The sequence below is a fragment of the Vicugna pacos genome, chromosome 20, assembly GCF_048564905.1.
Source record: "Vicugna pacos chromosome 20, VicPac4, whole genome shotgun sequence".
In the NCBI taxonomy this organism is placed as follows: domain Eukaryota; kingdom Metazoa; phylum Chordata; class Mammalia; order Artiodactyla; family Camelidae; genus Vicugna; species Vicugna pacos.
In genome coordinates this window covers 19,683,158-19,706,288 of record NC_133006.1, presented here as the reverse complement: position 1 = coordinate 19,706,288, position 23,131 = coordinate 19,683,158, and the positions used below count along the sequence as shown (strand labels likewise).

At 42.1% G+C, this 23,131-nt stretch overlaps 1 protein-coding gene across 5 annotated transcripts in view; it reads left to right on the top strand.

Annotated features, from left to right (window-relative positions):
* Positions 1-19,554, top strand: part of C20H6orf89 (chromosome 20 C6orf89 homolog) — a 32,190-nt gene extending 12,636 nt beyond the window's left edge. For 4 of the 5 annotated variants that reach the window (XM_072945098.1, XM_072945097.1, XM_006202057.4 and 1 more), the window contains 6 exons: positions 62-275; positions 12,270-12,424; positions 12,554-12,693; positions 13,838-13,967; positions 16,497-16,620; positions 19,374-19,554. In XM_072945098.1, coding sequence (XP_072801199.1) covers positions 62-275; positions 12,270-12,424; positions 12,554-12,693; positions 13,838-13,967; positions 16,497-16,620; positions 19,374-19,468 — 858 coding nt within the window. In that variant the 3' untranslated portion in view covers positions 19,469-19,554. The remainder of the gene's footprint in view (positions 1-61; positions 276-12,269; positions 12,425-12,553; positions 12,694-13,837; positions 13,968-16,496; positions 16,621-19,373) is intronic. The other variant, XM_072945099.1, reaches the window with a different exon arrangement.
* The last annotated feature ends 3,577 nt before the right edge of the window (positions 19,555-23,131 follow it).

Genomic DNA, 23,131 nt, shown 5'->3' with positions numbered 1-23,131 from the left:
TGCATTAAAATATTTTGTTTGCTGGGACAATTATTAATCCATTTCCTGTCTTTCCTTGTAGGTCCTCATAACCCTGGGATTAATCTTGCTCACTGCCTACTTTGTGATTCAACCTTTCAGCCCATTACCACCTGAACCAGTGCTTTCTGGAGCTCACACCTGGCGCTCACTCATCCATCACATCCGGCTGATGTCCTTACCTATTACCAAGAAGTATATGCCAGAAAATAAGGGAGTGCCTCTGCATGGGGGTGATGAAGACAGACCCTTTCCAGGTAGAATGCTGCATGTACTACTTATCAGATAACGGCTTTCTTGGCAGTGTATCATGTGAAAGGAAGTAACATTTATTGATATCTAATGAGAGACACTCTCCCTATGTTGTCTCATTTAATTCAATCCTCAGTAAAACCTCATGGGATGGGTTTTATTACCCCATTTTGCAGACTGAGAAACTGAGTGGTTTTGCTCATAGAAGGGATCTGAGTATATCTTATTCTACTGTTTTTTCTTCTATGATCCCTATCTGTGGTAGATATTTTAATAAATAGCTATTGATTTTTTGAGAACTTCTGAATCCAGATCCTCTAATAGTCCTTAGCCTATTGGGCTAGGTTTTTGTCTAGGTATATCCCTCTTCTTCAATTTAGTCTTTTCTCTCTGTCTCACAGTTCACTTATGTAGTGCTCCTAAGTATACAATTTTGCCAATAAGTTGAATTCAAGAAACACTTAAATTTAGTAACAACGTATCAATAGTAGCACAGGAATTCCTAGTCCGGTAGGCTGTTTTAGGAGTTGCCTTTTGAGAATAGTATAACAAGATAAGACTCGAAGTTTACTTTATGAGAACAAATAGATACTATTTGGGGACATTATTTTATGTATATTTTTATTAGTTGTTTATCTTACTTGCCCATACGAAAGAATGCATAAATTAATATCACAAATGGATTATGGAGCTTTTTGTGTAACCATGTTCTGAAACCATTAGGCTCCAGCATAACTATTTAGGAAGTATGTTTTCTCTTCAATGTTGTTTTCAGGAAAAATTCAGTAGTTGAAGCTAAACCTTATAATCATAATACCATTCTTTAAGCCAAGACCTAGCCAGTCATAAAAATCATCATTTGGCTTTGAAAGCTGTTTTTGTACCCTTGAGGAAATTACAGAAAGATTTCCAGAATTATATCAAAATCAGAGGAAGGGAACATTGTAAAGCAAAAACCCAGCCTGTAAGTTTTTTTAAAAAATTAGCTCATATATTTGGACTTTTTAACTCCAGATATATTTTCCTTGTACTTATTGGGAACGTTGTTTTTGAAATGTCATCAGCAAAGCATATACAAATGAAGTGTCCACCTCCTATCAGGAGCATCCAGAGCATGTAGGGGAAAGAGACAGAGAAACTTGTCAGTGAGGGTAGCCTGTGCTGCTTCTTCACATGCATCAGTTTCCTTTCATGTCTTCCTCTCACAGCCTCCCTAGAGTCAGCTTCTGCTCTTTGGCACGTGAGGTGAAGTCAACAGTTTTTAGGACCAGATTGATGGCATTTCTACTTTCTTTCTCCCCATCCTGTAAAGTACAACTCCATGGACTGTTGAGTTAAGAAATAATAGTCAATGGACAATGATTGTTCATTCTCTGTATTGGAGCTTAAAAATTTAAGAAACATCTTGTCAACAAGCCAGATTGTTTGGCCACTCCAAATGAATATTTGCCTTGCAGGTGGAAATAAAACGAGTCCTTAGAGCTCACTTGTAAAGAGAGAGCATTGGAAGGGTGTGGCTTTACATCTTTAATGTTGTTGATTCTATTAAAGTGCCGCTTTTGTAAATGTGGATATTGCACCCTGTTTTCCTGTGTGAGATAATTCTGGGAAGCTGTAGACATGTAAAACTAACAGCGCTTTGCATAGCATTTGGAAGGAAACTTAAGAATGCATAATGCTATAAGGAGAGAACAGAAACATATTGGGGAGAATTAGGTGCAAGAAGTTGAACTGTCGGGCCTGTAAGAGGGCCAGAAAAGTAAAAAATATATAAATTATTGTTCCTGTTGTCATAATGCCAGAAAGCAACTGCCTTTCAGTTAGGACTACTTAGCAACACTTTTAAAGTAAATGTGGAGGCAGAATGGTGTGGCAGACTCAGCTCCCCGTAGGAAAGCCCTTCAGCATACTGTCTCCTTAAGGGCTGACTGGTTATCTGACACTCCCTGCAGCAGCGCCTTGGGAATGATGGAAGGCAACGGGAGCGGCGGTGCTGTACCAGTGGCTCCGCCACCAGTGGTGGTAGGTTTCCTCCTGACCACTTGTGGTACTTCCTCTTGACTCTACCCAGGGAACAAAAGGCAACAGAAGTGGGGTTCTTTTTCTAGATTTCAGCTTCGGGTAGGAAACCTTGCCCCTAAATCCTCTTCATAGGGAGAATGAAGTGACTCTGTAGTGAGTCATGTATACATCCCACTCTGCAGCAGAAAATAAATAAGCTGACTTGTTTAGTCTTAACAGATATCAGGCCCTGTTCAAAGGGCTTTCCATATATCAACTCACTTGATATTTATAATATTCCTGTGCACTAGGTTCTGGGTTTATGTCTGTTTTAAAGATGAAGACACTGAGGTACAGTGAGAGTAGCTCACTTGCCCAAGACCCCAAGGTCAGTAAGTCATGGAACCATGATATGAACCGAGGCAACCTGTCTTCAGAGTCTGAGCCTCTGATGTGAGGCATTTGTAGCCACAGGGTATACCTGAAGAGTCTAGCTCTAAGTTTGATTTTAGAGTTCTACACTCCTTCTCTCAGATCACCAGATGCTTTCTCTCTCAGCTCCCTAGTCCCTGAAGAAGCAAAGTTCTTTCTGGCTGCTACTGCATGTCCAATGATAAATGATCCCCCTTTAGAATTTTCCTGAACTAATCTTTTCCTAGACATTCAGTCCAGCTCATCCTCCCAATCTGCACCCTTATAGGTAATGTTTGACTTATTGTTTGACTTAATCCTTTCTCTTATTAACCCATAGGTTTCCCTTCACATTCACATTCTTATTCCACTGCCCTACCCCCAGCTTCATATCTTTATATCCACTTTGACCCTCCAGCCATCCTCTTGGCTTTCACCCAATGGAATCATTGAGTCTTAGAGCTCAAAAGGAACTTTAGAGTTGATTTAGTACATACTTTAAACATACCCCTGTTTTATAAAGAGGAAATTGAAGCCAGGAGATGTGAAGAGCTTGCTTACCCAGCTAAAAGTGGCAGACTAGCACTTGACCCTTAGTTTCTTAACTCTAGTCTAGCACTCTTGCTGTCATGTCACATTTACTGCTCTGCCCTCAGCTAAGCCAGGTTCCAGCATGTTCGGCCCAATGATTTTGTTTACTTGGGGCATTTATAATTTTTTTTGCATTTTATTTTTTATTGAAGCATAGTTGATTTACAATGTTAGTTTCAGGTATACAGCAAAGCAATTCAGTTATACATAAACCCACATATGTTTACACATATATTTTCAGATTCTTTTCCATTATAGCTCACTACAGGTAATTGAATATAGTTCCCTGTGCTATACAGTAGGTCTGAGCATTTATAATTTTTCATTGTACTATCCATATGTACTGAGGAGGCCCAGGGAAGTTCTCATATACAATGAGAAGGTGTATCTCTGTATCTGTACTGCATAATTGGAACTTTATGTATCCATGAACTTTCAAGAGAAGGTTGAAGTGAATCTACAAATATCAAGGCGATTTGGGAATAGCAGATCATTCATTGACTTAGAACTAAGATTAGGGCCTAATCAGACTTAGAGCCCAGGCCAGTGCCCAAAGATGAAAAGCTGAGACCTGTTTATTTGCAAATAAAAGAATAAAGTGATAATAGCTCTGTCAAGCACTTACAGTATAACAGGCACTGTGCCACGTACTGAGCTGTGTATTTCTCGGTCTTCACAGCAGTCACATAAGGTAGTTAACATTTTTATGTCCATTTCAAAGATGAGGAAACTGATGTGCATGGAGGTTGACTATCTTACCTGAAGTTTCACATTTAGAGATAAATTTTTATACAAGGAGAATTCATAAAAATAGATGGACTCTGTGGTTTGGAATGGTTCAAACACTTTGCTTCCTAAAGGCAAACCTGTGGGCAAAATGATTTCATGGATTCCTTCCATCCCTATAGTGTATGAAAGTGGCTCCAGGCCTGCTGCCACCCATGCAGGGGACCTGGCCATGGGCGCCTCCACCATGAAGACTTCACCCCTGCCTTATGCCTAGGATGCTAGAAGTGCTAAGCAAAACAAACTGCTGGAGAGTAGCCTGATTAAATACTGAGCACACACCAAAGTCACAGAAACTCTGTCGTGGACTTTGCAGGCTTTTCTTGGGCACGTTTCTAATATGAGAAATCTAATATAAGAAATCATGAGGTTATATTTATTTAATCTTTATTTTGAGGTTTCTCCAAATTCAGATTACTTGTTTGAATTTTCTCCCCATGGACCTAATCCTATTGGTAAAGCTTCCAAAAAGTCAAGATTTCATTCATTCATTCAGTGAATGTGTATTGAGACCCTGTTGTACACCAGGCACTGTTCTCAACACAACAGCAAACAAAACAGACAGTCCCTCTGCTTTTGTGGAGCTAGTCTTGGCTTTGTACCTTTCTTCTTCCCTATCCTTTTCAACCAGTGGGAGGGTTTTTTTTGGTCCTGGAAATAAATCTTTTTTTTTTCCTCTTGCCAGGTTAATCTGTGTAAAAAGACTCTCTCCACTCAGAATTCCAGGGTATGTTATTGTTGTCCACAGCGAGCCAGCCTGAGTGCATTTTCTTTGTAAACAACTCTCAGGCACCAGGAAGCCTCCTGACAGGCCTTGGCTCACCGCTTCTCTGCAGAGTGCCCAAACTTCAGAGAAGGCTGGGAAGTTACAGTTTCTGCCTTTCTTAACTTCAAGGCTGTGTTTTTTCTAAGAGACTGTTTTTGATATCTCAAACAGCAAAATGATTCTATAATCAGTGAGAATTTGGAATACAGTTCATGGGTTTTATTGAATTCTTACCTGTGGAGTTTCACTTCTCTGTCACACCTTTTTTTTCTTTTTTTAGGATAAAATAGCTAGTATAAGGAGGCTATCCGGAGTAAAGAAGCCTTAGAAATCAAAAGAAAGTTAGGAAGTTGCTCTCCGGCTTCCACTGGGCTTTCTGTCTGGTGCTGCAGAAAGGGTGGATAGAAACAGTGGAGGACTAGAAAAAAGTGAGATGCAGCATTTTAGATAATTGAAGAAAAGCTGTGGACTGGGATGGCATGGGATGGTCTGCTGTGTGCTGTTGGCTGTTTTCTAGGATGGGATTTTGCTCACTCTGTGGTATGTTGTCTGCAGCCAGTTGTATAGAGAACAAATCAGATTAAAGCTTCTCAGATAGATGGAGGCGCAAGTTGAAGTCTAGGCATTTCTCCCTTTGTTTTGGAAATTCTATGAGAAGTGGAGAAAGAACCCCAAGTGTGCGCTGCCCCCGCTCCCAGACACTTCACTATCTGGTGTTTCCTCAGTCCCTTCCCACCAAGTAGGTACATTCTTTACCTACCTTGATGATGAAGGCTGCAGAGAAATCAAAAGTAGCTCTTCCTCCTGAAGTGAGGGCTCCCCTAATTCAGATGGATGATATAAACTACCCCATTCCAGTGATCCTTTTTCATCCTCCCCTCCCCCTTTGCTGGCCACCAGCCTGGCCACAGGGCCTGTCTTCCAAGATGACTTAACTCTACACTAAATGTTAATATTCTCAGCTTGAGTTTTCATGGTCTCCAAAGACTTTTTTTTTTTTTTTTTGGAAAATACATAAAACACATACGAAGACAGTAGAGAGGTGTAAGATGTTGATTTTTAAAAATACACTTCTGAAGTATATAAATTTTCTCACCTCTATCCATCTAACTCTTCCACCCAAGCAACCACTGGTAATAATTTGATATACATCCTTCTGAATTTGTCCCTGGCTGTACAGATAGATATACTTAATATCTGTAAATATAAAATACTTTTGGTTTACACACACAAGACAGGGCTTATGAACATATTTTTGGCTAGACATATTGTATTAGTTTCTAAAGCTGCCATAACAAAGCACCACAGACCAGGTGGATTAAAACAACAGAAATTCATTCTCTCACAGTTTTACAGGTGAGAAGTCCAAAATCAAGGTGTTAATAGGGTTGTACTCCCTCTCAAAGGCTCTAGGGAAGAATCCTTCTTTGCCTCTCCAGCTTCTGGTGGTTGCCATCAATTCTTGACATTTCTTAGCTGCAGTAGCCTAACTCTGGTTTCCATCTCTACATGGCCATCTTCCCTCTATGGGTCATTGTGTGTCCTCTCCTCTTATAAGGACACCGTTTAGATTGGATTTAGGGTCCACCCTACTTCAGTATGACCTCACCTTAATTAATTATATCTGTAAAGACCCTGTTTCCAAATATAGTCACTTTCTGAGGTTCCAGAGGGACTTGAATTTTAGGGAGGACACTGTTCAACCCAGTATACACATTTTTCGGGATTTCATATTATTCCATTCTGTGAGTATTCCATTATTTAACAATTTCTAGATTTTTTGCTATTATTTAAAAAAAGGACTTGGGACATTCATATAAACTTATTTTTATATACACATACGATTATTTCTATAAGATGGATTCTTGAAAGTAGAGTAACAGGGTCAAAGGGCATGCACATTTTATATTTCAATAAATACTAACAAATTATCTTCATAAACTTACACCAATGTGTAACTTTCATTAAAGCATATGCTGATCATCAGCACTGGATATTGTCATTGTTTTGCCAGTCAGAAAACTGAAAAATGGTATCTCCCTCTAAGTTGCATTTCTGTGGTTATTAGTGGAGTTGGTTGGATGTCTTCTCATGTTTTTTTCAGGCCATTTATGTTTATTTTTCTGTGAATTACTTGTTCATATTTCTTTGCCCTTTTAAAATTTTTGATCAAATAGGGTTTATTATATATTAGAGGTATTAATTCTTTGCCTCTTAATATGCAAACATTAGCTGAATCTGTCCATTTTTTTCCATTATGACATCTTGGTTTATGTCTTGCTTAGGAAACCTTTCTTGCTCCCAGACTTAAAAAAATCATCTCATATTTTTCTCTAATATTTTTAAAATTTGTTTTATCCATTTATCTAGAATGTTTTTCAGTGCATACTGAAGGATAGGGAGCATACTTTGTTTTCTTCCAAATAGATGGCCACTTGTCCCAATATCATTTACTGGATCCATCCTGTATTGAATCAAAATTGACCTTTAATCACAAAGTAAATATTCTCATATGTATATATACTAGATCTGTTGCCACATTCTTTATTGTGTTTTATTAAGCTTTTTATCTGTTCCTTGTAAGAACATACAGTTAATTCTCATTATTTGCTGTAGTTTTGTTCTATAAAGTTCCTGTAAACACTGAATTAGTGAATACTGACCCATTGTCCCCAGGGGAAATACAGAGTTTGGTTCTGTAGCCAGAGAGCCTCTGGCTACATTTTCATCAACTGATCAATACATGACCTTGTTTTATGTATGTGTCTGTTTAAAGACACCTTATTTAAAAGATATTTTGATTCATTAACATTGAACTCACAGTCAGCACTGTAACTCATGTCTGAAAAAAGTTTATTTAACACATGTATTTTCTCTGTAAGGTACATCACAGCCTTCTTTCACTCAGGAACACTAGGTAGTACTTCAGCACTATACTTGGGGGTCATTTTTTAAAATTCATAAACTATTTTTAGAGCAGTTTTACATTCACAGAAAAATTGAGAGGAAAGTACAGAGAGTTCCCATATACCCTCTGACCCCCTAAGCACACAGCCTCCCTTAGGGGCCACTTTTAACAGCAAAGTCACCAAGAAAAATACCAAAAAAAAAAAAAAAGTGGCACTAAATAGGCAGCAAACAGGACACTTATTTACAGTATGAGAGGTGAAACAAAAAGACAGAACAGTTGCCTTGTTCCACTTCAGCTGGGATTTGTCACTTGGTATTGTGAAAGCACCAGCAGTATTGATTTGCAGGTTACAAATAAATTGTAGGGAGTCGGCAAATTCATAGATAAGAATCTGTGAATAATAAGGATTGGCTGTACTATTTTAATTATAATAGCTTTATAGAATGCTACTAATTTTTTTTATCGGGTTAAAGCAAGTCTCTCATTATTTTTCTTTTTCAAGAATTTATTATCTACAACTCCTACAATTCAATAATAGAAAGACAAATAACCCAATTAAAAATGGGCAAAAGATTTGAATAGACATTTTTCCAAAAAAGACATACAGACAGCTGATATGCACATGAAAAGATGCTCAGCATCGTTAGCCATCAAGGAAATGCAAATCAGAACCACAGTGAGAAACCACCTGATACCTACCTACCTAAGTATGGCTGTAATAAAAAAGGCAGTAAGAAGTGTTGGTGAGGATGTGGAGAAATTGGAACCCTCATCCATTACTGACTGGAATGTGAAATAGTGCAGCTGCTTTGGAAAACAGTTTGGCATTTCCTCAAAAAGCTAAACATAGAGTTACCAAATGACCTAGTAATTCTACTCCTAGGAATGCACACAAGAGAACTGAAAACATAAGCCCACACAAAAACTTGTATGCAAGTGTTCATAGAACATTATTCATAACAGCCCTAAAGTAGAAACAACCCAAGTGTCCAGCATCTTATGAACGAATAAACAAAATGTAGTGTATCCTTATTATGGAATAGCACTCAGCAATAGAAAAGAATGAAGAACTGACAGGTGCTACAACATGGATGAACCTTGGAAACTAAATTAAAGAAGCCAGACGCAAAAGACCATATATTACATTATTCCACTTATATGAAATACCAGAAGGGGAAATCCATAGAGAGTGAAATCCATAGAAAGTGGCTTAGGGCTGGTGGGAAAGGGGTTAGAATGGGAAGTGACTGCTAATAGGTACAGGGTTTCTTTTTAGGGTGATGAAAATGTTTTAAAATCAGATAATGGTGTTGGTTACACAACTCTGAATATACTGAAAGCTGCTGCATTGTACACCTTAAATGAATGAATTTTATGATACATGAATTAAATCTCAATAAAGCTGTTTTTAAGAAAATGTATTAAATACACAGAGCGAAACAATGCTCTTTCCCTCCGGTCCTGCCCTCCTCACGCCCAGCACAAAGAGAGGCACAAGCCCTCCAGTGGCCCAGGAGTGGTCAGAGGTGAGGGTCTACAGGTCCCCCATGTGCCCAGTGTCCACCATATAAGGCTCTTAATATATTAACTCTTTCTGTACTCCTGAAGGGAGTATCCTCTATTGATTTTAAGCAATGACCATACTTCATAATTCATTTGTATTACCAGGATGCCTTCTGGCACTTAAATATTTCCCATTGTTAATTTGGCAGGGAGTGGATTGCTACCTGTTGCTTTTCTCACATATTTTCTCTTCTAGATGAACTTTAGAATGCAGTTGTCACAGCCCCACCCTATCCCCACTGTCACCAGTAAGAAACTCTGATGGGATTCTATCCAAGTCATATTAAATTTATATATATGGGTGTTATATATGTGTGTGTGTGTGTTTCTGCATAGACTTGACATCGTTAACATATTTAGCCTTCTCATCCAGGATCATGGTATGATATGTTTATTTATTCAGGTCTTGCGTTCTTCAGTAAAATTTTATAGTTTTATCTTCCATGCTAAATTTATTGTCAGCTATTATGAATTAAGTCATTTTTCCATTTCAGTTTTTAAATGATTATGGCCAGTAGTATAAGAACACTTGATATTTACATGTCTAGAGATCTCTATCTTGTGTTCTGCCACATTATTAAATTCTCTTTTCTTGTTTTCTTTTCCTTTCTTGATTTTTCTTCCCTGGGCTTTCTTCACTTCACTTGCTTTTCAAAACATCTCTACCTGGAAATCCCAAAGCTATCTAAAGCTCAGAATAAAACTGAAATAAGTTACAGTTAAAATGATCTCTTGGTCCTCTTAGGTCCAGAACTGCCTGCTCCTAGCCCATGAAGCACCTTTGTGTAAATTAGAAGACTTGCTCCTGACACTTTACTCTTATCTCCTGGGGAAATCATCATAATTAATTGGTTCTTTTGGAACATGACACATTTTCTGTGGAGAAAATGTGGTAATAAATACATGCAGACCTCCAGTGTCTCCTGTGCTGGTGCTGCCTTAGGTGAGGAGCTCTGGTTCCATCTCAGCCTGCACAGAGGTTCTCTGCAGTGCTGCTTAGAGCTATAGATTGTGTCATCACTGCTTCTGGAATCACCCTTTCTTCCCAAGCCCACTGCCTCAGTTTAGACTCTAATTATATTTCACCTCTCATCATAGTACAACTCCTCCCTCCCCAAAAAAGGGACAAAAACAAAATACAACCAGGTCTTCCTCTTCCAAGCCTCTCTCTTCCAGGGCACCTGAATCACAACCCAAAATAACCTTCCTAGAAGGAAACTACAGAAGCCCTCATCACAGTCTTCCTTGGCAGCCTCTGTCCTTTTATCCCTCACCCCACCGCATCCTCCATGCTCTTCCCACCACACTCTGGCGCCTTGGTAATTCCTGTGGCCTCTCTCAGTTTTCTCATCTGTAAAATTAGAATAGCAATGCCTCATCAATAATTACATGGTAAAAAATAAATGATATATAACCTGCGAAAATGACTAGCATCAGGCTTGGCACTTAGCATGTTAGTTTTCTTTCCCCTCCCTCACAAGTACCTTGGAAACTGAAATGCTATGTAATTGTAACATGTCGTTATGATTACTTATGCCTCATGGTATGTCTGTTACCCAGAATTCTTGTATTTTGGCAAGAATTTATCATAGTTGACCTCTAATAAGGAACATTTGAAAATATTCCAGAAGGAAAAGAAAAAAGCATAACTTTGCAGCCTCAGTGTGCCACTGAAACAGATGCCACTAAAGGGCTGCCCCTGGAGGTTCGTTGTGAGCACTATGTGTACTACACTGTGTGTAGTCCTCTAGTTGATACTCTGCCTGTGGGCCAAGGCGAGTGAGAAGGGTGGGTGGCAGCTGCCTCAAGGAAATAGGTTCTGTCTGCAAGAGATGGAGGGTGCCTGGAGGGTGCTCAGGAGATGTGCTGGGAGCAAACACAGCCCTTCCCCGATGAGGACTTCTTACACTCCACTACTGCTGCCTACTACTGACTACAGAAAATGTTTTGTGGTTAAGAGTTAATTTCCACATGTGTTTATTGGTTTACAGAACTGACTTCATTTTGGCCACGTTTAGTTGTCTGTTGTCTTTTGTTCTAGGCTCTCTCCTGATTTGGTTTCCATTGGGTTTTAATCAGAAACCATCTGGTGATACTTTGGATTCAAATTAGAGTTTATCACAAACACATATCTCAGAAAACACAGATGAAACCCAGAGTGGAACAGAAAGAAAACAAGAAATAATTCAATAATATTATGAACAGAATAGTCTCGGAGGGAAGGAACACAGAGAAACTGAGAAGGACTATGTAGAAACAGAGCCAACCGCTCAGAGAAGAACCAGCCAGGGAAAGGTGTGGCGGAGCCAGCGAGCACAGTCCTTGTGGGTAGAAGCCATGGTTTGTAGCCCCGTCCCTCTGTGAGCTGGGACAGTGCTATCCAGCAGGTGCCATTCACTTTACTCCAAAAATGGGCCCCTGAGAAGTCCTGTCTCCTCTCCACCCCTTCTCTCTGTACCCTTTTCTCACTCTTCCTTCCCAGAGCCATCCTGGACTCCATTTGTACTTGTGAACCCAAGGTCTAGGGTGCAGATGGGCTCATCACTGACAGTGGACCACCTTTCTTCCTGCCCCTTCCCCATCTGCTGTAGCCGGTTCAGACTGTGGGTCACAGGATAGAAAACAGTAGAACAACTGCGTCTCCAACCCCATGTCGTTGAACGTATCTTCTCCAGCTCTTCAACTTAATTGCTGATTTGACTTAGGAGATACATGTACATGTTAAAAAATATATTTTCCATAAATTCTAGGAGAGTGTACAGAGAAAAGTACCTCTCTTTCTGCCTCTGCCCCGTGAGCCCTCTGTTCCCTTCTCTGAGGCTAACTTATTTCATATATATCTTTTCAGAAGTCACCAGTGCTTATCATTGTTAGCTTTTAAAAATTATTCTTATATCTTTCTGCTTCCATTGCTGGGGCTACTGAATTTACCCACTGTATCTGCTTTCTCCATTTCCCTTCCTCTCTCAGATTTTGACCCCTGGTGGACAAATGACTGTGAGCAGAATGAGTCGGACCCCATCCCTGCCAACTGTACTGGCTGTGCCCAGAAGTTACCCCTCAAGGTAATGCTCCTGGAAGATAGCCCCAGAAAATTTGAGAGACTCCATCCTCTGGTGATCAAGGTGAGCAAGAAGGCTGATTCCCCCACTGATTGACTGCCCATTTAATGGCTAGAAAACATCGAGTTCTGTGATGTTCCTGATAAGTAGTTCCGTGTTGTTTTGTTTCACTTTGTTTTCCACCTTGCCAAGACGGGACAGCCCTTGTCGTCTGAGGAGCTTCAGCGTTTTTCGTGCCAGTACCCTGAGGTGACAGAAGGCTTCACCGAAGGATTTTTCATCAAGTGGTGGCGCTGCTTTCCAGAAAGATGGTTCCCATTTCCTTATCCCTGGTGAGTGTGGAAAGGGGCGCTCAGCCTGCCTGTGTGTAGAAAGGGTACAGACCAAATGTCAAAACAGTACTCACCAATGAGACTCCGCTCTGCCTGGCACTGTGTGAGCACTTTACAGTACACCCTTCAAGTCAGATGATACTGAGGAGCGCACTGTTGAAAAACCAATGATGAGAGATAAAGGGGATGAGCCGAAGAGGTGTGTCCAGAGGGGCACCGAGATTGCCTAATATGATCATAATTTACTTCTGAGTACGTGTTTAGCATTTGCGTTTATGCTGAATGAGTCCTGCGCATTGAGGACGGCAGAGAGAGCATGAAGAATAGAAGGGAAACATTTCTTGGCACTTGTTTGTGCCAGGCAGGTGTTTTGTGTCTGTTATTCACTGGTGATACTCATAATAGTTCTGGGAAGTAGGAATTATCATTGTCATTTTTCATATCAGAAAAGTTGGAATCAGAGAGGTTAATTACCTTGCTTAAGGTCACTCAGCCAGGATTGAAACCCAGGTCTTTCTCCCTGTTCCTTCCTGTGTCCCATAGAAAACATGGTCCATTTCTTGGGGTGAAAGTTGCTCTCTAGAAAGAAAAGAAAGGTCAGTTTCCTTCTAGAACCATTCCAAAGAGAATTAAAATTGCTTTTTCAGGCCTTGTGTTAGATAATTTCTCAGTGCTTCTGCCTTTCTTTAAATTTGCCAATTATCTGCATGATCAAATACTGGGTTTAACAAGCTAATCGGGTTTCCCACTGCGTGCTGCTCCACCTCAGAAGGTTCACGATTTTCACCCTTTCTTCCCTTCTCCTCTTTCGCCTCGCCTGCTGTTACTTCAGCCTCTTTTCCAAGATGGAATGAATGGAGTATTTCTTTTCTTCCTCTATATGTTATTTTAGCTGGATTTTATAAACACTCCCACCCACATGGACAAATCGCGGCTGTAGAGTTTGTGTGTGTGTGCATGTTACAGTTAATTGATTTGGCATGACTCTTCTTCGTGGACCTAGTACTTCAGATACTGTCCTGAGATTTTTCCCTCTTCTTCCACCGCCCACATTTTTCCCACCCTTGCCGAGCTCTTTGCTAGTCATGGAGTTAGGCTGGCTTGCCCAGTTTAATTACCTTTTTCTCTTTCGCACATTTTACAGGAGAAGACCTCTGAACAGATCACACATTTTACGTGAGCTTTTTCCTGTTTTCACCTACCTGCCATTTCCAAAAGAAGCCTCCTTGCAAAAGTGCTTCCTTCTTCAACCAGAGCCTATTGTGGGGAGTAAGGTAGGAAATTTTGACTTCCCTACCTCAAAGAAGTAAGCAGGCAGACTACATATGAATGGTCCAACTTATTCATTTTATAGCTAAGGAAACTGAGTCCCAGAGAGATTAAATGATTTGCCCAAGGACTCAGCAAGTTAATAGGAGGGCTCTCCCCACTGTCCACTGCCAGGTTGGCTTTTCCTAGAGATAAACGAATGAGAAACCTCAGACAGAGAACTGGAAAAGCAAAAAGCTTGGGAGCACGAAGAGGTTTGGGGACAGAAGAGCTGGCAGGCACGTGCCCAAGGCAGACAGTCCAGTTTGGGTGGCAGTGCTACTCACCTAGTTTGTGGCCAGGTACCCAGAGACCACATTTATGTCTCTGGGGCCAGCGGACTGGGCAAAGCTGCTTTGTTTTTGTGTCTGTTTACTTTTCTCTCAATTGCTCTTTTTTGAGTCTCATTCCTGAGGGAGGTTTTTGAGCCTGGATGGTTTGGAATAATTAAAAGGATGAATTTTGCTTTGTAAAAAATTTAAACTTGCTGAACTGTGACCCCTACCAACTCTGGGTTATGTCTTCAACCTGCTGACTATTGTTTGGCTCCAAATTTGCTGAATTGTGTTAAAAGAATTTCAAAGCCTTTAAAAACAATCATTTTGTCTAGAAGTAAGAACTTCTGTCTGCCAGCTGTAGGGTGGAGGTGCTGGGCTCCTGCCTCGGATTTTAAAGGCGTTTATCCTGCTGTCTTCAGCTAGAACTCGAGGCCCTAATGTGATTTCATCTTCGTAATTATCATATAATTCTGGGCAAGGGCCTTTATCTTGGGTTTTCCCACTTGAATCTTAAATTAATTTCACCAGTCTGCTTAACAGGGACACCAAGGAGCCCAGCCAAAGGGGTAAATACAAAGTTCCTCAGACGTCTATCAGAGTCATCTTGTTGTGGTTCTCAAGGATGTTTTGGGAAGGGGAGTGGCCCAAATAGGCAAAAATCCTGGGAGTCTGGTTTCTTAGAGCATCTGTTCCCCACCCTGGCCCAAGCTCTCCTTTCTCCACAGCCTTGTTACTCCACCCTTTATCCACATCCCTGGGCCCTGGACCCTGGCAGAGTCACATGTCTGTGGGCCCAGGACCCAAGAGGCAGCCTTGGAATAGAAGATAAGCAGTGGGGATTGTTGAGGGACCCTGGGGGAAGAGGTGAAGGGCTCTGAGGCCCGCTTTACCCACTCCACAGTGTTGCCCAGGGCTGTCCCATTCCATCCTGTTGTCTTGTTTCTTCTCATCCTGGGTGTGGAGGAACATGGTCCCACCCTCTCTCAGGCCTATATGAAACAGATACATCTGCTTGTTTTTGATTTTGGGGTTTTTTTCAAGACTGCAGTTGTCAGGACTTCTGCCAGTATTAGTTCTGTCAGTCACAGCCAGCTCAAGACATTAGTCCTCCTGTCACTACAACAGCAATTGAAATGACTCTAGTGTTTTCGTGGACACAGAGTCATGGCTGGGGCCTGTGGGAGCAGCAGAGAGACCAAGGTTGGGTGCAGGAGAAGGCTCTGGAGGCCCCAAGTGGTGAAGAGAAAACTAGGATGGGGTCTAGGGGGTCCTGACTCCTGATTTATAAAGGCATCTAAAGGATTTCCCTGAAGGGCAGGGGCTGGGAGGAGGGGGGAAGAGGGGAGGGAAGGGGAGGCCCTAGGGGTTATCTCTCACCATCTAGGACAGGAAGAGAAGCCTGAGCAAGACCAACCTTTCCCTTTATCTCTACTCCCTGCCCCACCCCAACCCCAGAGTTCACAGCTCTGCCTGGCACACAGCAGGCTGCACTTAATGCCTGGTGGTGGCAGTAGCCATGCCCTCAGAAGTGCCATCATTACCTGTGCAGGTGTATATCCTGGTTGTCTCCTTGGTTTTCAAAATCAGAGGCTGATCTCACTGCCATTAGTTTTTAATCAGTGTCATGATGTACCTGCTCACCTGAGTCTTGCCCAAAAGTGTAAAATTAAACTTGCTGCAGTTCAATTTTCATCAGAAGCCTGGCAGTAAGAAATAGTTTTCCATGAACATTGCCCAAAGGATATGCAGACCATCTATCTGGATCAAAACAGACATTCAGAAGATTGCATACTTAGACTATCATGTGTTGGCCTCTACTAGACTTTTGTTAAAATACAATTAGATATTTTGCCTTTGGCCTGCTTTGAAACTATGGCTAGAAATCATTGTGAATTATGAAGCTCGTGCCATTTCTGCCACAGGGCTGGTACTGAGGATGTTGCCTATGAAACTACACAATGTCTCTTTAGGAGAAATTGCAGGAGAAATTTTACCCTTGTCTCAGTACCAGGAGACACCATGCTTAGGAGAAACTAGTTTGTTTTTGTCTTTTGGACATAATCGTGCTTGTGTTATTGGTTCTGCTTCCTCTTGCTTAGGCTGCTAGGAAACTCAGAGCCTTACGTATAAGGATTTTTGTGTATTAATCTCCCACATCCCTGGGTTTTATCTTGTTTTCTTTTCCTTCCTTTTCTTCCCCCCTGTTTTTACCTCCAGTTGCATAGGATGCATGACCTGTTTACCATGGGCAGCGGCGAGGCCATGTTGCAGCTCATCCCTCCCTTCCAGTGCCGAAGACACTGCCAGTCCGTGGCAATGCCACTAGAGCCAGGGGATATCGGTAGGTGGGGCCTCCGGAGGGCAGGATCTTTTTAATTTATCACTCAAAAAAATTCTAAAAATTGAATATTGCCTTCACAGAGATTCATTGAGTAGAGTCAAAAAAAAAACATTCTTTTATTAACAGGATCAACACTTAATGCTTAAATGGGACAAGTAATAAGAAAATGTAGCAAAGAGAAATGTATGCACATTTACAATGCATGTGTCCGTTGGTCTTAGAGATTTCACGTTAGCAGGAATTATGGAAAATATTTAGAGTAATTTTTTATTTTCCAGATAAGGAGATTGAGACCCAGAGAGGAGAGGTGACCACCCCAAGGTCCCACCATCCGTTAGGCAAAACATCAGTCATAAGTGTCTCCTTTAACAGAGCTGAACCAGAGGAGGCAAAATTCAGATTCCAGGAATCCCTTTCTGTTCCCATTTGGTAATAAAACGATGCAAGCAGTATGTAAAGGCAACAGCCACACAAAGAAATACTACCTTTCACGTGGATCCCACAGCCAAGTCACAGCTTCACAGTCATGACTCACCCTTGGCTCCACGGTTTCCCAACTGTGACTTGTTCTGTGCCTCATATTCTAAAAATCCGTTCCAAAGAAATAGGTTTGAATCAATTGCTGTCAGTAGAAATCAATTTGACAGTAAAATTTTCTTGGCAGAAGTAAATAAATCAGCAAGCATCACCATTGCCCTCGTTCTTCTTGCCTCACAAAACCTGGGGGAGCCTTGAAGTCCCTGGCAGAACCCAGACTGGTTTTCCAGTTGATTTCTTTTAATTTTATCCATTCAAGAAGCCCCCAGTCCCTGGAAACCTCTCACCTCATTTGGAGGTAGGGTGCAGACTGCAAACTGCCAAAATTTCGTCCAAGTTACATAACTTCTATTTCCATTTAGAAATGAAGAAAATAAAAATAATGCACAAATTAAGCATTAACCAGTAATGGAACACAGCTGGCCTGGCCCTTGAGAATTACTGCACAAAAGAGGATTCTTGTGTGGAAGTTATTCTGAACCTGTCTTCCTGTAGTGGAGTGACGCTTCCAGGAGACATGACTATTGCACAAGTCTGTATGGCACTGTGCGTTTGGAGTGTGTAGTTGTGCTTGAAAACGTATCTGTCATATGTTGTACAAATGCCTGACAGTTCAGACAACTACAGAAACACTTTAGTTTTCCAAATTCCAGGTTTTCAGCTTCCACAAGCATCCAGGATGCTAATTATAGAATTAGGGGAAAAGGAAAAAAAATGGATGCCTGGCAATGATCAAAGAAGCTTTGCGCATCAAAGGCTGGTGTGGCTGGTCCAGAATAGCCTAAAATCCAGAGCAGGATACACGTGGTGCTGTGACTGCCCACTTTGCTGACCAGAAGGAAAGGAGCCCAGTGGTTGGCAGTGTCCTTAAAGGCCAGCACTTGACAGGAGTGTCAAGAAGGTGTGGAGACTGAATAGAACGTGAGGAAAAGGGCAAGTTGGGAGAAAATAGGACTAGGAGGTGCCAGGGAGAACAGTGGGCACTTGAAGCAGGGGTAGAAGTAGAAGCAATGGCCACAGTTAAAAATGAGGGCAGGAAAGCAGAGCCTGAGATTGGAGGGAGGATAATAATTTAGTGGTTGTGGGACAGATGGCAGCTCCTGCACCTGAGAGACCCTTAAGAATAACACTGTGACCAGTAGGTTCTGTGTTTTTTGACAAAATAATTATTGTCCTGTGAAGGTTGAGGGGAAGGGGATAGAGTTAGACATCACCAGAAAACCTGTGAAGGGAGGTGTTTTCAAGAATGGCATGGGTGTCAGACACCAGAGGCTGACGCTAGTGAGCCACACATCTGCCATGATTGTAGAGTCATCGGTCATAGTGACCTTCCTGGAGTCACCAAGCAGAAGTTAAATTCTGTTCAGTGCTCTCTCAGTTTAAAGATGGGTAGTGTATATCATTCTCTAGAAAATTCTCCATCAGGACATTACTGAAGTATTAAAGTTTTTAACTTTACCTTCCTAGCCTATTCCTGTCACTCAGGTAATACAGGTCACAGTGTTTCCCAGTTCATTCTTCAGATCACATATGACACTGGGGAGCAAACAGGAGCCCCTTAGAAAGACCCTTAGCAAATAGGGCTCTTGAGTTACTGACTTTGGAAAATGCCTGTCTTGTCAAAACACAGTGCACATTAGTGTACAAAAGGCTCTGAAAGGCCTTGGAGGGACCCAGTGTTTCTCAAATTTGCCTGACCAGGGAATCCATTTTTATTGGACTGTCTTATGGGGCACTGCTGTTTGCAGAATACAATTTAGGAAATAGTGGTTTGGCTTAGCCTGAATGTTCTCTAATGAGACCATATTATAGATAACCTCAGGAGAGTTGTATAGGGTGTCCTAGTGCCTCCCCAGAACCCGTCCTATCTTCTTGCTGAAAAAAGTGAGATCAATCTGAGAAGTGATGCTCAATACCAGCCTCATCTAGAGTATCCTGTCTTTGTAAACCTGCTGAATCATGATTCACAGTTACCCAGGTGAGGAGTGGTGATGAAGCACTTTGGTTCATAGTGGCCCCAATTGGATGTCAGGTTACAGAGAAGACTGATAATAACTGAAGATACTTAGGCCAGGAAGAGCTAAAAGACCCCCCGAGCAAGAATTGCCTCTGAGTCTGTGGGTAAATCCGAGGGCAGCTCTGGCAGACCTGCCTTGCTTGTGCCCTCAGGTGTGCCCAGTCCCTGAAATTCACATGCTTTCTTGTTTCCCTTCAAGGATATGCTGGTGCCACCCACTGGAAGGTCTACATTATAGCCAGAGGGGTCCAGCCTTTGGTCATTTGCGATGGAACCACCCTTTCAGAACTATAGGAAACAGAACTTTATAGAGGAAGAGCTTTGAGAGCTGAAGACCAGATTGAAATGGGAGAAATAAAAACAAAAAAACCGTGAAACCACTTTCCAGGGGTTGGTTACTTAGTTACCTGCCCTGTGCATGTGTGTATGAGCCAGCTGTGTGCTGGAGGCAAAGGCCAGAGCACAGCCCTTCCAACTCTTCCAGCCCAGCTGCTTGGCCAGGACTGCCAATTCCTGTCTGTGAGAGACTGACCTCTTCCAGGCCTTTTGGCACCAAAGCCTTAAGGCTGCCCTTCAGGAAGGGAGCAGTGTCGGTACATTCCCTCACTTGCATGGCATGATCCCCTCTGCTGGCTCCCTGGTGATGAGAGGACAGTCAACAAAGCCATCCTCAACCAAGTGGACCTGCCTGTCCTGTCTTTCTGGTCAAACCACCCTGTACTTTTTTTGGAAAGCCATGGATGATTAAAGAAGTCAGAGATTTCCCACACAGAATGGAATCTAGAACCAGTGAAAAAAGATCAAATAACTTCAAATTGCACTCAAGAAGTGTACTTCTTTCCCAGTGTCCGTGGCTCTTGGAGTCTCAGAGATGCCAGGTCGGAGTAGGATTGTAATTGAAATGGTAATTCCTAAGGTAATATTTTTCTCCATTCTATTAAGTTCTTATGCACACACCCCTCCTTTGCCTTCTCCCTCGCCTATCTGGATGGGTTCTCAGAAGTTGGGCTCCTGGCCCCCCTCCCTTGGCTGGGCCAGAGCCCTTTACAGCTGAGGCAGCACTGCTCTTGTCAACTGTGTTGCTTTTACCAAATGTCTTCAGAGGGGGATGAGTTAGAGTGCTGGCCTGGGGACAGGGTGCCTCCCCGAGTTTGATCTTTAGGGTCCGACTTTCTGCAGGGAAGATGTTTTACAGATGTGTCAAGTCGATGTTGTAATGTGGTTGGGGAAGGAGCTCCAGACCCAAAGTCTTGGCCAGCTGGGTGTGCGACTGTGTGATCCTCTGTCTCAAAATGATCTCTCTCTCTGTACTGGGAAACAAGGTGAGGTGTTTTTGTTTCTTGTGAAAATATGAAACTGTGTTCTTTTGATTGGATGGTTCACTATGCTCATCGTTTTCCCCAAGTGCTTTTTGCATGTCTGAAGTGTGTAAATAAGGACACTTCTCTTGTTTCCTTTTTTCCTTTATTATTCCTTTATTGACTCTGTTAGATATCTGGCTTCTGGTCATGCCATCACCAAGTTGAAGAAGAAACAAAGCACACTACAGCTCCTGGTTCAGCACTGCAAAAATCAAATAGATACAGGACGTGTCTGTGTCAAGTTACAGGCCAGAGGCAGACAGTGGTGAGGGAAGAGGTGGTGACTCTTTGCAGAGTCCTCTTCATCCTTGGAGGTGGCCCTGCAGCTTGTCCCCTAGGCCCTGTTCCTCTGCACATCTCATGAGCAACCGCGGGGATTATCAGATGCTTGAATGGGCAAGGAGGGTTCACAGAGCTCAGGGTGGAAGTGCTCAGAGCCTCCTCCGCTGGCTTGAATGAAACTAGGATGGACTGTATCTGAGGGAATTTTTCCTTAAAAGAATCAGCACCTTATGTGAATTAATACAGGAAAAACAAAATTTTTTGTACACATAAAAGTCATGCTGCTAAGCAGTTATGATTTAAGAGGTTTTAAATCAGAGGGATCATTTAGAGGCCAGCTTTGTGCAAGCTTTTAGAGCCTTTGCGGTGTCCTTACGCCTGCTGCACAAGGGGCAGGATTATAGGTAAACAAGTTCTTTAGAGGCCTCTCAGAGTTTTCTTAAATTAGGCCCTTTGGGTTAACGGAAGAGAGGGTTCCTTAGGAGCAAAGCAACTGTTTTGACAGTTGAATTTCTGTTTTGTTTTTATGAATTACTCTGTGTTCCTTACCCATTTCACTCTGGCTGATCACACCTTAAATTTTCATAAAATATCCTCTTCTGCTCAAAACTGAAAAACCCTTGTATGTGTGGTGTTCTGAGGCATCCTCTGGGAGGTCCCCTGACTGTCTACAGTTCAATAAAGAATGGTGTGGCAGCAGAGAAGTAGAGACTTTTGTTCGTATATTACTCGTTTTACTTAAAAGCTGTCCAGTTCAGAATTGAATGTAGATTTATATTAGGGGAGAAATTCTCCACAGAGAGTTTTCTGCTCTTAATTACTGGATACAGAGAAGTAATTCACCTTCGTCTCAAGGCAGTTCTGAAAAGCAGAATCTACACTGACCAGTCCTACAGAAATAGCTTGGGGTTGCCAGCCAGTTCCTTTCTGGTTATCCAAGGCTTTGTGTGAGGGTGTCTTGGGGTTTCCCCTGCTCTCCTAGCTCTCACCTCCTTCATGGAAGCAGCAAAAGTCCCTTTGCATGACCCCAGTATGGAAAAGAGGATCATCAAGATGAGGAAGCAGGATCAGGGGGCTGGTGGGACCATCTGAGCAACTCCCCACCTCTACCACCACAGTGAGAACAAAACCACAGGGCTTACTTTAAACAGAGGGACTTGCTTACAAGTTTGTTGCATGTTTACTAAGAGATAACAAGGCGGTGACCTCTGCACATGGGTTAGGTTCCCTTTCTTTTAGATTCCCAGAGCAGAGACTCATGTCCCCGAAGACTTATGTCCCTAGCCCTCTAGGGAGAAGGGCTGCTTTGGCACCAATTTGAAGCATTATGTCCAGATGTCCTGAGGTCCCCAGGAGTGAGGGATTGGACAGACACAACACCTATCCTGGCTTATGAAAAGAAGTAGGGAAGGGAGAGAGTGAAGTAATAATGGTTTATGGAAACAGAATCTGCCTATTTGGTGAAATACGAAACAGTCTATGAAGTAGACAAATTCGGGCTCATTTTCTGAGAGAAATAGCAGCATTTGTCCAATTCATTCCAACTTAGAGTGTCTTGAATATACATGATCTCCTTTAATCTTTTCTCAGTCCTGTAAAACAGTTATATCTTCATTTTACAAGTAAAGAAACCAGGGCTTAGAACAGCTAACTGTTGGCCGGTAGACAGCTGGTTCCCCAGCGCGTTATTTTCCTGCTCCGGGACAGTGTGGTGCCCAAGAATGAAGATACGGCTTTAATTGAGCCAGGCGTGCTTCAGCTGGGGTAGGAGAATCTGGGGACAAGGGTCACCAAGCCAGGAACTCTTCAGGGTGTGTTTTCAAAACTGTTTTGGACAGAAATGGAGAGAATCTAACAGATGACTTTTATATAAGGCCTTTCACTTTTTCCCTCCCCATCTGAGAACTCTGTTTAAGAGTGAGTGTGGCTGGAACACAACTATGTTCAGCCATTTTCCCGTCACCACATGTTTCCAGACGTGTGACCAGAAGAAGGACTCTGCCTAATTCCACTTGTGGGTCCCCTTGGAGTTTACATCACTTGTTTTTTCAGTTATGGATTTTCTATTCCCTTCTTCCAAAACCCAGCATAGGCCTCAGTGTAGGAACAATTACTTTAAAACATAACAGTTCCTTAGCTGCAGGTGATGGCCTCAGTCATTTTAATATAATCTAGATGAAAGTTTTCTCAGAATTCAAACCCCAAAGCAGATGTTTGCTTCTCATCTAATTCTTGCCCAGTAGAAGGCCAAGTTGTAGGAGAAAGGGAAGTCTGGTTGCACGGAGAAAGACGATCTTGTCTACCTTTTGAGAAT